This window comes from Podarcis tiliguerta (genome assembly GCF_965153285.1).
Source record: "Podarcis tiliguerta genome assembly, chromosome: 2".
Lineage (NCBI taxonomy): Eukaryota > Metazoa > Chordata > Lepidosauria > Squamata > Lacertidae > Podarcis > Podarcis tiliguerta.
In genome coordinates this window covers 59,494,041-59,511,903 of record NC_139535.1, presented here as the reverse complement: position 1 = coordinate 59,511,903, position 17,863 = coordinate 59,494,041, and the positions used below count along the sequence as shown (strand labels likewise).

General features: G+C 42.8%; 1 protein-coding gene across 2 annotated transcripts; it reads right to left on the bottom strand.

The window, feature by feature from the left end:
• Positions 1-734: 734 nt before the first annotated feature.
• Positions 735-17,736, bottom strand: FAM114A2 (family with sequence similarity 114 member A2). Of its 2 annotated transcripts, none has more exons than XM_083423243.1 (14): positions 17,596-17,736; positions 15,050-15,258; positions 13,810-13,909; positions 13,323-13,418; positions 10,628-10,740; positions 8,677-8,811; positions 8,330-8,488; positions 7,725-7,848; positions 6,721-6,800; positions 5,722-5,850; positions 5,375-5,514; positions 3,937-4,009; positions 3,126-3,179; positions 735-2,460 (listed from the first exon to the last, which is right to left on the bottom strand). In XM_083423243.1, exons 2-14 carry the CDS (start codon positions 15,242-15,244, stop codon positions 2,359-2,361), a joined length of 1,500 nt encoding a protein of 499 aa, XP_083279369.1. In that variant the 5' UTR covers positions 15,245-15,258; positions 17,596-17,736; the 3' UTR covers positions 735-2,358. The 2 variants fall into 2 exon arrangements, with proteins under 2 accessions (XP_083279369.1, XP_083279370.1); XM_083423244.1 differs by lacking the exon at positions 17,596-17,736 and adding an exon at positions 16,565-16,687.
• Positions 17,737-17,863: the final 127 nt, after the last annotated feature.

Genomic DNA, 17,863 nt, shown 5'->3' with positions numbered 1-17,863 from the left:
AAGTAGCCCAGTCTGGGACTGGGAAATCCCAAAGAGGCTGAGAAGATCCCCCTGTTAGAAACATATTTGCTGTATCATGAAGTAAGAGTTTTAGAGACCCGCTGTTGCACGTTTCCACTATTAAAAAAGCAAGAGGAAAACACGCAAAATGTGTTGGGAAATCATGTTAAGTGACTGCAGAATTACATCTAATGTGCAGGGGATGGAGGAGAGAAGAGGGGGTGACAACTAGTTTCTTCCCCCCCCCCCTCCTCCTGGTGCCTTGGGAGAAGCCTTATAATTTCTTGAAGAACCAGCAAGGCTCATTACACTACAGATCTTGGATGTTGCTTGAAGATTTTTCCATTAAAATTATTAATGCCTCTTGGGAATTGTTTTCCCTTTCCTGCAATTTAACAATACATCCCCCTTTGTTTGTGTTTACAATGAAAAACACAGTTGCTGTGAGTCATAGTTTATGGAAAGCTGTCAATTTCTGCAAAACTCTCTGTTCACAGGTTCCAGAGTCAGTTTATCGAGCATATATACTATCATCTCTCTTTGTATTTCAAAACACCATATGCAGGACTGCCAGACTATGATACATAAGACTGTTACCTGCTACTCCTTTGCAGGATAAAGCACATGTAAGGGAACAAGCTTTAGAGCGGTACCAACAAGTGTGATTCACCTTTTGTTGACCCATCCTGGAATAAGCATGCCTGCATGCTACAGACAATGGATAGATAGCCTGGTTTTAATGGAAAACCTTCTCTTTATTGAATCACAGAACAACATTTATTCTCTTTATATAATATAGTGCAGATTTCACAAACATACATATTTAAAATATAGATTCTTTGGTAGAAAAAGAATCTGTCCCAAACAATAGAACATTTATTGAAAGCTGAAAGACGTTTGCTCTGATGTAGCCACCATTTTGAGTGTGCTGCTGCAACGCTGCTTTTCTGAGTAACAGGGTATGCCAGTAGTCAGAGGATTTAGAAATCAGAGCAGTTTGAAGGCTGAAAAAGATACTAAAAATATTACAACAAACCAGGGATAAGCAACATGGTGCCCTCCAGATGTGGTTGGACTGCAACTCCTATCATCTCTATTGGGGATGTTGCCCAACAACATCAAGAGGGCACCATGTTCACTACCCTGGCAATAGACCAATCCTGATAAAGATGGTGAAAAATTCACTCTTAAAATAAGAGAAAAGTTGGGGGTTGGACTAGATGACCCTTCCAACTCTACAACTCCATGATACCATTTCAAACGGCTGTATCCAATGCTAGTCCTACTCAGAGTAGACCCATTGAAGTTAATAGATATGTTAACTTAAGTTCATTAATTTCAATGAGTAAGACTTAATTGGATGCAACCCCAAGCCTTTTCCCTTACTAGTCAAGCCCTCATTTTATTCTCTAAGTGGGGCAAAACATAGCAAGTTGCTTGGTTGTTTAATACAAAAATATTTAGGGTGTTCCTCCCAAACTGCAAGCACAAAGGGGGGGGAAAAACCTTCCCATAGCCATGCAAGATATAAACAATGCAAAGTAATAATTCTATAAAAATAATTCTGTCCTGAAATTCTTGGGGCTTCTCCATATGAATCAGCAACAAACCTTTGCCTAGGCATCTAGGCAGGGATCCCACACTGCTGAATACAATAGCGCAAGAGCATTCAGCCACTTAAGATAGGGCCAAGAGGAACAAAATACAGCCGCCAACTATGTACATTTAGCCTATATTAGCTTTTTATTAGCTAGTTCTCTTTGAGCTACTTTTCATCGATCACTGAAAAGGTAGACATTCCAAGTATATTGGCCAAATCTGGTCTAAGTTTCTGTTCTATCCAAACAAGTAAGCTCAAAGAAACAGTGCCACTTGAAGAGCGATTCTTTTAGAATTCCCAATTTGTCTCTAAGGTTTCATTAATAAAAGAAGCAAGGCTAGGAAGATAAGGGGCTGATCCAGGCGTTTAATGAAATCTCTTTAAAACACTCATACTTGTAGTGTAACCCCATGTTTGTTCACTTGGAAGGAAGTCACACTGTGTCCTATGGAACTTATTCCCGTGTAACTGTGCCCAGTATTGCAACCTTAATGATTCTTTCTCCAGGAACCTCCGGGGGGAAAACATTAACCGACACAGTGACAAAGCCGCCCCATACTTTGAACTTGCAGCGTTGTCTGCACTTTATCCTCCTCACTAGCCTAGGCAGATAAATGATGGCCATTCAGCAAGTTATTACTGGTCAGTGAAACACAGTCAAAACGTTTGTCTTTTGTTACAAGCTCCTATTATTTTGCTGAACCGGGGAGGTGCCGTTTATGCCGGCTGGGGCACTGCTCTAGGTGCAGAGATTTGATTTATTGCCGTGTTAACTCTGTACGAGCCTTGATGTGAGAAATCTGTAGAACTGGCAGGAGTAGCTGGAAGGCATCTTGGATGTAAGAGGCACTGTTTGAAGCCTGCAAAGAAGAACATAAAAGGGCAATCACGCTGGGGGGCCCTTTCCATAAAGAGTGCCTGCTAATTCTAGAGGTTAGCGTTTGTTCAGCATCTCACAACCACTGCTCCCCAAATCAACCACTTCAATGGAATAATGGGACATTATGCAACAAAAGGCATCTAGGACAAAGGACTGAGATATAGCCATGTCCCATCTGATAGCCTACAAACCATGTTCACTGAAGAGCTATGCCCACCCTCCATCCACTGTCATTTGAGCAGATAGTTCATATACTTTCTACATCTGCAATCCAGAAGAGTTTGGGGAGTATTAAAGATTATTTTTGTTCCAAAAATCCAGATTAAAGTTTTACAGCATAACCTCCCGCAGTCTAAATGAGCAGTCAGAAATATTTCTCAACATTTTATCCTCTACTTGCCACCCAATCAGCACAACAGAAAGATTACACCACACTTAGCTCTTTCGGTAATGAGATTTCAGAAACTAGTTACATAATATGAACCAGATGCCGTAACTTTATGACAATATTCACACACACACAAGATTTCTCAACTTATTCTTTCTTCACTCCAGTCATCAGCCAGCCCACTTCAGACAAAGTCATAGCCAGTAAAAATATACATTGTTTAACTAGCTAAAATTTTCAAGTACATTGCAACTGACCTCCAAAAACACTCCAGTGATTAAAGGGTTAAGGACATCTGCCTTCTCTTCCACCTGGAAAGATTGGATATTTTAGGTTGCATTACCAAACACAGCACAAAACCTCTTGAATATTATCTGATCTCCAGTCAAAAAATGATTTAAAGATACACTGATTAGATTAGCTGATAATCCATCTCACATTATTTGAAAATGCAGCTCTGATGTCTTTCACATCAAAAGCATGTTACATACAAAGTAAAGTCAGTTTCTCAGATGAGCTTGCAAAAATTAAAACATCAGCTGTAATACTGGGGCATCACGCTACTTGAGAGAGAGAAAGGTCAGTATGAACCAAGAGTACTGAGTGGGCTAGCAGAAATTATGAATAGGAAGTTCATAATATGCAGTCAATGTCAGCCGCCAAAGGAAGGGGGGGGGCATAGAAACCAATAAGATATCTCTAAAATAAGCATAGTGCAAAATGGACATTTTCCACAGACGTTGCTAAACAACAGTTTGCAAAATACTGTTATCTCACTAAGTCATATTATGAAATTAATGGACTTGAATCCAATGATTTTAGTTGGTCTACTCTATGAGTATAACTAACTAGATTATCACCTATGGATTTCCCCCCTTCTTTTCTTTTTTAAAAAAACCTTTTAATAAAGAGAGAGTAAAGTAAAGTCTAGAACTGAGCGCTGCAGCCACAAGAGACCATAGGCTGCCTCCTCTTTTAAAAAAGCAAAACAAAGGGAAATCCAGCTTTTCAGATGACTGAAGTAAGATCATACCATTGTCCAACAACTCTTTAAACTTGACTTCTTACCCCAGCAGCTGTTAAGCACGTCACGAAGCCTTTAGATACAGCCGATAGTTCTTTGCACAACACAATGGTCATTCTAAGAAAGAACAAACAGCACACAGTAAACACAAATTGAAAGAAAATTTCCTCCTTGAATGCAATGCTTTTCAATAACTGCTCTTCAAAACCAAAAGTGATTTGACGAATTAACATTCTTTTTGAAAAAAGATATGAAAGAATCAGCCTCCTTCAAGCTTAATTCAAGCCTGTATTCAAGAGACAGACGGTGGAGGGAACAGGGATTTTTCAAATAATCTGTCAGCATCACACTCTTACACTCTGGGGCGGGGGGGGGGGGCTGATCTGGACATCACTATTCTGTCTCATCGATCCACCACTTTGGGTGGTGAGATAAGTATAAAGTCCCCTGTGGAGTGAAAACAAGCACATGGCCCCAAAAGAGTGGTGTGATCTCCTGGCTCCGCAAGCAAGCAGGAAGACAAGTCAGAACTTTGGCACCTTTGCAGCAGGAACACAGCTCCATCTACATCATTGTGCAGGTTGCTACTGATTGGATTAGAAATTATTCTTGTGTATGTTTTTGTTGTTTATCGCTTCTAGATGCTTTGTGAGAAGCGATTCACAAATGAAATAGATGGAAGTATGAAGCAATCTGCCTCCTCCCTGTTTTCCCCACCCCCTAGTTCTGTGCTCCAGACTGCAGCATCCATGGCCGCATTTGATTTTTCAAAATGCAGAGGAAAACAACACATAACCGGGGGCAGTATCCAATGCACTTATTCCATTGGAATAAAAATTTATGCATGCACAAGGGAACTTTCCTCCGCTCCCCAAATCTGCTCTGGGGCAGATTAAAGGAGTGCATGGGAGGAGGAGGAAAGGGTGGAAGCTCCATTACACAAGCAAAAATCTTTGCATCAACAGAATGAGTGGTGTGGAGCTACTTTGGACACAGCTCTTGAGTATAGTTTGGCTTAATAGGTCTCTAATATCAAAATGAAGAGAAATGGAACAGTCGTAGCAAAGCAGTGGCGTAGCGTGGGGGGTGCAGGGAGGGCTGGCCGCACCGGGCGCAACATCTGGGGGGGGGGGGCGCTCGCACTCGCAGCTCTCTGCCCCTACCTGGCTCACTCACTCTCTCTCACTGCAGTGCTGGCTGTGCGAATCCGATCCGAGCCGCCGGGTCGCCACCCACTGTGGAGGGGAGGATGCCAGGCGTGTGGTGCGGTGCAGAGAGAGAGCGAGGGACTATCTGGGGGAGAGACAGTGAAGCCGGGGGGGGGGCGCAAATTACTTGCCTTGCCCCGGGTTAGGGGGCGCAAATTACTTGCCTTGCCCCGGGTGCTGACAACCCACGCTACGCCACTGTATCAAAGCCAGCAAGAAGGATTCTACTTATCATCTTCTACACAGCAGAGTGGCCAAGAGTGATCATCCTTACTGTGAAAGGGCTTTGGCCCGATCTAGGGCTAACACCTCTTGCTCCTGCCCGTGAAGAACCAGAGCTGCAGTTTTGTGGAACGCTTCGATAGAATAAGCTGTCAGTTCAGCCAGGCTCCTGATCGCACATGCGTGAACTTCCTGCAGAAGTTAGAAAAAGATGTCAGTCTCTCGTCTTTAAAAAAATAAATTATTATGTTACTTCCCCACCCAATTCCATCCCGCAGGCTTCATGCAGAGATTGTAACTGCAAGCATGAAGCAGCATGCTGTCAGCTATGAGCTTAGATTATATAAGCGCATTGACAGCTAGACAGCAGTGCAATATTCCTTCGGTTAAAATGATTACCTCTACTGATTTTTTATCCCCTTGCTCAGCATCCCCGGAGCCCACTTGCTGGTCTCCTTCGTTCGGAGTTTCTTGTTTTGCAGTTCGCGCGCTGAGGCTCTTTGTCAATTCATGAGCGGAGTTCCTTGCCTGTCCGAGAGGAAGCAGAAACACACCAGCACATCACCAAAAGGAGAGGCAGGACCACCCCGATCAAGATGCACATGGAGGAAGTACAACTGCCTCTGGAATGAAACTACGCAATGGGGAACATAATTTTTGTTGCATTAACACCTGCAGTTGTTCTAACCTAATTTCGACGTGCTGATTTCATATCTGAAGTTGGTTTTGTTCTGTAAGCTCTAGTTTTTTTTGCAGTTCATGTTTTTCACTTTTCACCATAATCTTTGTTTTTCACAGTGCAAGAATTCAGTATTTTATTAAACACATAGCCAAAGTAGTACAATATGAGTATAAATGTAAGTGACTTATATAGCATTGAACGTGACATGTATAGCATTGAAAATGACATGTATATCTATGTACAGTTGGAGGTGTGCAAAAAAATTTATTCCCTTGGGATACACAGTATACTGGGGAACAATTTTGTTTTCATTTTCTTTTGCATGAAATTTTTCAACTGTGCTTATATGTTCTTTCAATGCTGATTTCAAATCTGAAATGATTTCCGTGTACATGCTATAGTTGTCTTTCAATTTCCAACTCTTGCCGATATGTCATATTTACACGGGGGATAAGTGGACACTGACACGTTGATCTACCCTAACCACATGGTAATTATTGTTTTGCAAACCTAGATTTTCTTTATTTTTACAATTTTGTAACCTAAATATTTGTATTTTTCAGATCGGACCATGGCTTCTTCAACTAGACAAAAATGTGTAAACAAGCCTGATGCCTTTTGTGGCTGCTACACACTTCCTCGTCAAAGACGCAATATAACAGCGTTTGTGAGGTGTGCCTAACAGCCAAAAGTTGACAAAAAAAACACTCACTCACTTGGGTTAGTTTGGCTGGCGTTGTAGAGACTCGTAATTGTGAAAAGAGATCTCCTACTTCCTTTGTGAAGTCTTCCTCCTCTGAAAGCAAGAGATGACAGGTGCTGAATGCTACATCTAATCATCGACATTAAAACTTACTAAATTGCATTTGAATTTTGCATTTGTACTCATTTCTGTTCTTTTGTATAAATAGCTCTGCTTTACAAATACCGTATTTTTCGCTCTATAAGACGCATCAGACCACAAGACACACCTAGGAGGAAAACAAGAAAAAAGCCAGAGCAGCAAGAGTGAAAGCAGCAATCCCTCTTGCTGTTCTGGCTTCTGGAATAGCTGCGCAGCCTGCATTTGCTCCATAAGACCCACACACATTTCCGCTTACTTTTTAGGAGGGAAAAAGTGAGTCATGTAGAGCAAAAAATACGGTATGTTAGTCTCCTTAAAATCTACCAAGAGGGACGGCCTCCTGCTCAAGGATTTGCATTATAATGGTCTTCTTCCCCTTTATGTCAGGAATGATGAAGGAGATTATCCTGTGGAGCTTAGCAGTGCTTCTCTTGCGCAAGTCCACAAGACTTCTGCTGCGGTTTTCATGATCCCACTGATCAACTGCAATATCCTTCATTTAAGCTTTGGATCACAGACTCAAAGAGTGAGTGAGTCAGAATACCAGTAGTGATTAACCAAGAGCCTGATGACATAGATAATCTTGCCAAAGGTATTCACTTGAAGAAGCTGGAAGTGCACAGAGTAGTCAATTAACAGCCTGTGTTATCTGCATCTCCTGCAAAGCTTCCAGAGAACTGTCCACTGTCAGAAACAGAATAATGGCAAGATGGACCATTGATAGGACTTAATGGACTGGTTCATATGCTTAGTTTTCCATCTTTCATGTGTTATTGCACCACACTCATAACGGAATGACTGAACTCACCATTCAGTCATTTTACTTTTGCTAGTCAGTCTACTGTTACTTTTGCAAGTGGGAATTCTTGTAATTACCCTTCTTTTCTTCCTCTTCATCATCATAAAATTCAGCTAACGAAAACGCTTCTTTGAGCTGTTCCAGTTCGGCCTTCAAAGTCTCTAGCTCATCTCCGGAGAGGGCGCTTATCACCGACTTCACCTGATTTAAAAGGAAAGAAAGCCACAAAGAGAACCGTAAACTCACCAGCCAGAAACGCTTGATATTTGGTGTGAAAAGTTAAGGTGGCAGCACTAATGACAAGCTGACTACGGAAAGCAATTCACTCTTTGAGAAGGGGAGCTCTGTGTTTGGCATATTCCCTCACAGCAGAGAGAGAAGGTGTGTGTGTAAAAATATCAAACTTGCTCTACCTCGCAGTGCCATCGATTTTTACTATCAATGGCTCAGCCATTCGGAGCAACAAAGATCGAGAAAGCTCTTATTTTAATAAAAAACACTACACAAGGGGTAAAGAAACAGCAGGGGAGGGCAGGGAGAGGTGTTTTTCCTGCATTTACTGGCTTTCATTTACTGATGCTTGTGTGGAATCCATAAAAGGGCTCATCTGCCAGAGTTTAAAGAAATATTCATTTTTATTCCTCCTCAACTGTAAAAAAAGGAAATTGCTCAGGGCCATTACCTTTGATTCACTCTCTCTGGAAAGCATCTCTAAAGCTTCCAAATGAGAAAGACCCTGAAACTCATCAAAGAGTAGCCCATAATGGGCTTTCTTCTCTGTAGCCATGGAAACCTCAGTAGCTGTCCGCTGTTCTTCTCTCTCCTTTGCCTCTCGCAAGATCTACAAATGGAAAAGTTGAAGCGTTAACGCTGGTGCATGTATATAGAAACACACACAAAGGAAAGGTTCGTCCTGAAATATCTGGTGTTCTGCTGTGAACAGCTCTAGGGACTGATCATTTGCCATTAAGGGAATCCAGGAAGAGGCTACTCTTTGTTGCTGTGTGGAAGCTTGAAGTAAGCCAATACCTGAGAAAGTGTGGAATTTCTGATCATCAGGCCTTTTGTTTTCTTAAAACCAGGGTCACCTTCAGCTATCACATCCATGGTCTTCTTACCAATGAATTCTAATGCATCCAAACTTCCACTAATAACAGTCTTCCCCTAAAAGTGGGGCAGGGTAAGGTGGGAAGCAAGAGAAAGAGAATAAACCTTTGATGGATGGAGTTTACTTACGTGCTGCATTTCCACAATGAGCTGCACCCAAAGAGGCTTACAGCACACATTCAAAACATCAAAATACAGAGCATTGGAAATACAAATATACAAAACACAGAGCATGACAGTAAATTCAAAAAATTGAAGGAACAGAGATCAAAACTCAAGTCAGAAATATAAATCACATGATGAGAGCACTGGGAGTCAAGTGTTCAAAGTGCAGGGTGGGGTTTTTAGAAGTCTTTGGGAAGAATTATAATAGGTGGTGATAAGAAGGAACAACACAGCCTAACACCACTTTATCTTGATGCTGGAACAACCATAAACATGACAAATAATTTTTCAAAAGGATATTATTATATGCTGTAAGAAGTGGATAAGTTTGCAAAAACTATATTTCTCATTTTGTTTTACGAACCCAGTGAGACGCATTTCGTCTGCTTATTCCACACTGATTGAAAATAAATCAAAAGTCCCATCCACATCATACATTAAAGCACATTCATCACACATCTGAAGCACATGGCTTCCCCCAAAGAATCTTGGGAGCTGTAACTTGTTAAAGGTGCTGGGAATTGCAGTTCTGTGGGTGGTAAACTACAGTTCCCATAATGCTTTGAGGGAACCCATGCACTTGAAATGTGCATTGAATGTGCTTTAAATGTATGATGTGAATGTGACCAAATAATGCTTTCCAAAAAAAAACCCTCAGATGATTAAGAAGCCATGTTAGGTTGCATTGACCAGGTATAGGTCCTCCTGCTATTTTTACACTGAACTCCATACAGCATGAACTCCATATAGTACAGTGAGGTGGAAGGTGACGATATTAAACTAGAAAATTACTATGTGCTGCATTAGTTCAAACCTGGCCGCCGCCACCTAACACCTTACAGTCTTTTCTCAGGTTAGATTACAAGCCAACCTTGAGAAGCACCCCCCCCCCAACAGCTACCCGGCTGCAGAAATGACAGGGATGGATGTTTCTCTTCCCCTTTCTTCTTTGTGTTTGGAAGCTGCTAAGGCAACATTCCTCCTGCCATCACTAGAGCCAGCAGGAGGGTGGTTTGTGGCTCAGACTGTAGTGGGAAAACACTATTAGGGGAGGAAATATAGGCTACTTCAGAATACTAGCATGTTAGGAATACATCACGTCTCTAAATGAAATAAAGCGTTACAAAGTTCAGCAACATCACTAATGGCTAGCAAAGTCCACAGAATACTACAAATCCAAATCTTTATTGCTTAGCCAAAGGTCCTTACCACCACAAAGCACCATGCGATGTACCTTTTGCTAATGTACTTGTATACTTTCAGGATATTTCACTCCACCCCAATTAAACATCAATTCTAGACTAAGGAATTCACTGAGATCGGTGCCCAAGTCTTAAGCACGCAGCAGGAAATTCTCCTTTATGAAGGAATGCCCTCAAGACATTCCAGATTTTACATCTCAAGGATAGAATGACCTCTTCTACTCAGACGCCAATCAAAAACTTTTTCTTAACAAATACAGCTGCAAGACAGGTCACAAGCAACTAATTACCAACCAATAAGTTATGATAATGCATATTACACAACACTACAGAATCATTTGATGATTTAATGAGCCATTGCGCAGCATCAACCAACCGCTTGAATCAAGTTTTCCACTACTCAGAATTCAAAATGAAAGGCAAGCTTCCAATAAACAAATAAATTCAATAAAAAAATAATAAAATAAGCTGGTCTTCACTGATATATTGCTTGCAGTCTCACTCACTGTGCTCTGAACAGCAGCAGAGATGGTAGAAAACATTCCAAATGCACCACTAATAGGTGAGGGATTTTCAGTCTCTTCTTTGCCATCATTGCCTTCTTCAGAGTTTTGGATTTCTGAAACAAGGGGAAGGGAATAGGATTTAAGTGGTGTGTGGGCCAAACTTAGCCTGTGAGGGATTTAAATTTGACCTACTAGGCCATTTCCCCCAAACCATGCACACCTCTCCACACCTGACTTCATTTGCGGTGCCAGGTGTGGGGCAAGCAGAGATGCAGCAGCTGCCAATGCACAATCAAGCCCCTTCATTGACCACCCAATTGTCCATTGGCAAAGGAAAACAGGCTTTGATTCTGCTGCCCATCAGCTGGTGAGCAGTAGAGCCAAAGGCTGCTAGGTCAGGTGAAAGAGTTCCCTTGCACTCCTTATGCCTAGGGCTGTGCATGGTGATTTGAAGTCCCTACTTCAAAGCACCCAATCAGCTAACATCACTGTGATTGTCAAGTGACTGACAGGTGGTTACCACCACCTACCTGTCTAATTTGATAAGGATCTGGTCAAAGAGCCAAAAAGGTTCTCCACCCTGGTTTAGAACAAAAAAGGGAGGGAGAAATTGGGCAATTGTTTTACCCATTTTAATATATGCAATTGTTTCTATGGTATTATGACATTTCTGCAAGATGCTTTATAGGAAGCGATTCATTAAATAAATAAAGGTGTATACCAAATCTAAGATCTCTCTCTCTCTCTAAATTGCATAAAATTGATGCTTCTATGAAAAAGAGGCGGCAAATAAGGTCCCAAGCATCTTTTTTAATATATTTGTGATAATGCCACATAAAACTCATGCAATATCATAGATGTAGTGCCGACATGGATGTAGAGCATCACAGATGTAGTGCTTAATATCACAAACCTGTTGCAAATCTGATCTTCGTGTGACAAAATCCATAGTTGACTTCAGGGTCAGTGATAAAACAGCTACTTGATAGAAATCTAGGAATTCTGAAGTGAGCTGTAATCTTGTGTTCAACACTTGTGGTTAAAAGGCAGTTCAACATTTTGTGACCCATGAGGTCATAATTTGAAAACTGATTTGGATAAGCATGTGTCTTTACGAAATGGCAGATCTTTGCTTTATTTCTGTTTCCCAAATGACGTTTTCCGAATATGGCCAAATAGTTCTATTTTTATTTTGGGTTGAATCCAAAGCTTGAGTTCATGAGTCAAACAGTCCTTGCCATGAGCTCCAAATCTGTTCCAGAGGGTTGGGGGACCCTCAAGAATAGAACTGAGGTGTGCGTAGGAAGCTGCAGTGGGGATGAGAGGAGGTGAAAGTCCCCTAATGCAAATATTGGATTCTGCCCTCTGCCTCCATGTCTACTTTTACAATTGACATTCTACAATGAAGGAATCCGGTGTTATGGTAACAGTATCATCCTAGGCAAGGATGCAGGTGGCACATAATGCTAAGCCAAACCATGGCTTACTGTGAATGCATGAGTGTGCAAGTACTAACAGTAAAAATAAGGTCTGCTTTGATACCCACACCCACACGGTTTGGCTTAGCGTTACATCCAAATCCATAGTCATGGTTTGTGTCTTTCAGACAAACCACAAGTGCCAAGGCAAGAACAAACCTTGGCTACAGCTTGTCTGGAGTGAGACCAACCACAAGCCTGGATTTGGACACACCAGCAAGCCAGACCATGGCTGAGCTCCAGCAACATGAAGATCACAGGAAGAGTGAAGCAGGTTGCAGTTTTTACTGTTGGCACCTGCACACCAAGATAACAATGCTTAGCCATGCTTTGGCTTAGTGTTGCAATGTATCTAGGGCTTGATGCAGAGATATTTGGGCAAGGCCAGTGTAGCGTGACACTCCCTTCCCGACCAAAAGCTGACACATATGTCATCATCACAAGCTAACTTGAAAGTCGCCTTGATTTTCAATAGCTTGCCATGGGGAACTGCTCTTTCAAACAAGTTCAGAGTCCCTTTGAGTGCATGGAAATAAAAGTAAAGGTAAAGGGACCCCTGACCGTTAAGTCCAGTCATGGATGACTCTGGGGTTGCGGCGCTCATCTCGCTTTACTGGCCGAGGGAGCCGGCGTTTGTCTGCAGACAGTTTCGGATCATGTGGCCAGCATGACTAAGCCGCTTCTGGCAAACCAGAGCAGTGCATGGAAATGCCGTTTACCTTCCCGCCGGAATGGTACCTATTTATCTACTTGCACATTGACGTGCTTTCGAACTGCTGGGTTGGCAGGAAATAGTAATGCAATTATTTGGATCCCAGCCAATCTACGCCAGTAGTTTCACATGCAATAAGCTGAGAAATATGCACTTAATTTGATTGGGACCAGTAGTCATTTACACCATACAGCAAAGAATCCTCACGCGCAAAGGCATCTCCCACAGCCATACAGGAGGTGCCAGTGCTAGATAAGACATAGGCTATGGGCTGTAGCTCCCATTCCTTTGTGTATGTCTTGGATAAAAGGAGGCAAGGGAAGCTGATACTTATGAAGAGCCTCACAACCTGTAAGTAAACTAGTGACAGCAAAATAGCAGCTTCTATTGAAATATCTAACAGATTCCCTTGCACAAGAAGTAATAGCATTAAAACAACAACATCCATCATAGTACCACAAGGGGCAAACTTCAAATAGTTTATATATTTTTAATAGAAACCAACCTTCCCCAACATCTTTAGCCTCAGAAGATAATTCAGTAGGGCTGGGGATCCCAAGGGATGTCTCTGCTTTTTCAATGACATTTGAGATTCCGTGACCTAAAGAAAGCAGAGATGTTATTTTAGTCCAAAGGTAAAATGAATTACTTCACCAAGCAAGCAGAGGCCAAGTCAGCAAGATGAATTGCTGCAGGCAGTATGCTGCATTTGAAAAGCACAATGAATTGCCCAATCAAGCCAGTAGCTTAATATTTCCCTCTTTTTCCTCTTGAACAGACAGCACACATTGCAACCTTCAACTTCCTTGCTGCTGCTTACATTTTTACCATGTTTAATCTGCCACTAATTAATTTTCTTCTGTTGTTTTCTATATAGAACTTTTAACTGTCACTTTTAACTTCTAAAGGCAAAAAAGAAAAAGAAAAGTAATATTGAGCAGACCCAATTTATCTGATTCGGATTGCATAGCTTAGGTTTCGGGCAGCCTCACCTACGGTAGCCACTGTAGCAGAAGCAGTCGAGAGCAATGATTTTCCCCAGCTCCCCCAGTAACCCCATCCTGTCTGCGACTCTTCCATGGAACTGGAACTCTGGGGAAGAAACGAAAGGACATTGCCAACTGTACTATTGAAATTAAACATCCAGTTTAACCAAAATTCATTTCCAGACAGGAAAACCAAGTCATCCAGGAATTTTTATAGCAACACAAGAGTCTTGAACCTTGCCATATGGGCATCCAGTATATATGTTCTAAAGAGGTGTCACATGCTGTTGGCCATCTGCCCCCATCAGCAGTCTAGCTGCTGCATTCTGCACTAGCTACTGACCAATGCATGGTCTACAGAGGCCAAGTTATCCCAATCCAGACAAAGCTGGTAAAAGGCACATGCCCTCAAAATATGCTCTAGGGCAGTGGTTCCCAACCTTTTTTTGGCCATGGCCCACCTAAGCAACTCTAAAATCCTGATGTCTCCCCCCCCCCCCATGACATATCATTCTTATTATTCAAAAAGTGACCTCCTATTCACATGGAGGAAGCCTAAAAGGCCATTAACTGCTAACAAGTCATTCTTGAATTGTCCCCCTTAAAAATAAAATTGCCCCCCTGTAGGGCATGTGCCCCACATTAGCAATCACAGCTCTAGGGGGTCCAGAGCAGTTGTGGGTGTATATGGGGAGGAGAGAAAGGTGAAGTCTCATTGCACTAGCAGGAACCCGCTCAAGCAGTGTTAGATTCCACCATACATCTTTTTATTAAATAATTTTAAAAATAATTAATTAAATGAAAATTAAGCAGAGGAGAATGCAGGTCATTGCTTGTATCCCTTTTGACAGGTTCCATCCTCCTTAAAGCACTCAGTTTGTCTCAGCCTTTACAGACTGTCACAGTTCCGACCGAGTAAGGTAGCAAAATCAACAACAGGGTTTTGCCACTGTGCTGTCCGCTGCTACATCCATGCACATCTTCTTAGCCCATCATAAGTTACACAAGTCTGACTCCTGTTTTCCTTTTGTCTCAAACAGATCCAACAAGATGAATATTAATGATGCACCTGACTATTTAGCACACAGAGCAAATGTAGAACACAGATATCCACATCTCACAGTTCCACATTTCATTCAAATGGATCTTCTTGGCCCCCAAATCCTGCTAGGGAATGTATAATATTAAAATGTGAACATTGTTGTGGTAAATGAGAATTTACTGATAGCAGGTTTAGCACAGATACCTGTACATTCTGACCCTGTGGCTGTTGTGCAATACTGGGCTCAGAGATTTTCGCTTCAGGCCTTTTCCGTGTCATAGCCACAAGCTCAGCTTCCCCTCCATTAGTCTCAGTGGGTTCTGCCTCCTCTGTCTTCTGAACATTTTCCTCAAGTTCATGAGCAACTTCATTCAAGGGTTCATTATCCTTTTGGGACATGACCACAGCATACCCTAGATTTATAAAGAATTATTGTTAAAACACATACAAGAAGTTTAACAAGATAAACGGCATTTTTTTCACGAATAAACTTAACTGGAATATTTTCCAGTGGCCTACATAGGTTGTGGAGTGATTTAACATGTTTGGATCATATATACTTTTGGTGTCAATCTACACTCCTTACAAAAAATAATCCTAGTATGTGTTTCCCTAACAAGGACAGTCGTGGGAATGTGGGAGTTAATTACATTTTTAAGTGTCCTAATTTGACTGGCATTGTACCCATTCATTATGATACTAATTCTATGAGACAATGCATTTTGAAAACAAAGTGTTTTCCATAGAAAAATATAGCAGTTGAAAACTCCCCACCATTGCTCACTACTAGTCCCAGCGTATAGGGGATCTAAAATCCAGGTTATGTCCAGTTGTGAAATTCTACATAATGAAATTACATGGCCCAGTTAGTACAGTAGCTACTCAAAACATTTTTCTTAAGATTGTCGTGCATTCCAAGATGTATTCTATAGAGCAGAGAGAAGTGTATTAATGTTTTCCCTACTCATACCTACATCTACATTTTTAAAAATGTACTTGCTCTAATAGGGACCACCACTTGAAGACTTGAAGTGTCCTCCCATTCACCAATGGCTCTTTGATCCAGCAAAAACTTCCATAAACAGAAGGCAGGAGGCAATTTTTTGCCTCTTTCGCTCTGAAGATTCCTGTGCCTCTCTCCCCTGCCTGTTCCAGAAGGCTGACTGGTGGGGCAGAGGTCTTCAGGAGACAGGGACTGATACACACAAGTCACTCACTCCCGTTTTTCTTCACGAAAGCCTCTGCTGTATCAAACATGACAATGCTTGTCATAGAGAGTCAGCTATGTCCTGCTGGTCCTGATTGTGAAGATCAGACAATACTGACAGACAGAAACAACATCAGTGTGTGTGTGTGTGCTAACATCAGGGAGCACTCCCCAATATCGTGGAGGAAAATAAAAGATGACCATACCATAGCCTCTCCCTCTCTCACACACACACACACTTCACATATGCAGAACCACAAATATGTCTCTTCCTCTCTCTGTCCATGTGCATGACACAGGGCAGACAGCCCATTTCCCAAACATTTGCTCTTCTCAGGTCATATCACTTACCCCCCAAGTGACCTATCAGGCTTCTATTGCAGTTTAACATTACTGAATGACATCAGTGTGTTCAGTTGTATACAACACTGTTGTCAATAATAAAAATGAAGGGAGAAAAACTGGCTTTATTCAGGGTGGCAGCTAAAATAGCCTTCTGCTTAAACACTAGCCTGGTAGCTTTGTTGTTGTTTAGTCGTTTAGTCGTGTCTGACTCTTCGTGACCCCATGGACCAGAGCACGCCAGGCACTCCTCTCTTCCACTGCCTCCCGCAGTTTGGTCAAACTCATAGCCTGGCAGCTAGTGGTAGCTATACAGGTGGCAAGAAACGACATATAGGCAAGTGCATTGAATACCATATGGGTGAGTGAGGGAGCTGTTGGAGGAGGAACTCTGCACCTAGGATAGAAACCAGGGAAGCTCCTCCCCTCTGGTATCTAGCACAGAAACACAAGATGCTGCTGCAGGAGGGCTAGAGATCTCTGCCCCTCCTTGAGCAACACCCAGCAGACTACTAAAAAAACCTTCCTTTTCTAGGTAGGCCTCTAACTTTCATGCGCTTATTTGCAAGGCTAAGCTAAACGTGAATCAAAAAGGACTTTTTAAGAGCTATGTCTTAGGACCATTAAAAACAAAGCAAAACAAAAGTATATTAAAAAAAAAAGTACAATCGTTACCGAAAAGTGGCGGACAGCAAGTACTGGAAATGCAGCATCTGTTGATACTGTAAAAGATCAACCTGAGGCTACAGCTGGCAAACAGAGCGAGAGGTTGCTTTTTCCACACTTATGAGAAAACACCCGCTTTATGGAGCTGCTTTCAAATGGAGAACGGTGTGGGTGGGTCAGTGGGGGGGGGGAGGAGAGAGAAGAGGGACCTCCAAAACCCGCAGCGCCCCTGGAAACCCGTAAGTGGGTCAGGGATTTCGCACCGGGGCTCTCGCTCCTCCCTCCCGCGGATGCTCAACAGGCAGGCCCACGGCTGCTTCAAGAGGTCGGGACGGGGAAAGCCCCATCACAGGGAGGGACCCCAACAGAGAGACTTCCCCACCCCTGAAGGGGAAGCCTGACCCCGCCCTTTGGTTTGGGGGACGGTGACAGGCGCCCTCCGCCCCCAATCATCTCCTGGGAAGGTTTCGGCTAAGCATTGCTGCTGCTCCCCAGGGCGGCGTTGCAGGGACACGTAGAGAGTCGCGCAACTTACAAGCAACACAAACAAACCACCGGGCAACTCGCGGTCCGCCGCCTCCGCTTCGTCGGTTTCCACCCGCCAGAGACCTTCCCCGCCCCCACCGCAGCCACGTCTCAGCAAGTCAGGCACACGCGCCGCTCCCCCAGCACAAACACCGACGGACGGTCCTCCGAACCATAGAGGCGGCGGGAAAGACCGGCGGCGCGTGGGGGTGGGAGAGGCGAATCATTCCAGGAAAAAACACGCCCGACGGGCGGAAGTCGCGTCGCTCCTCCCGTTC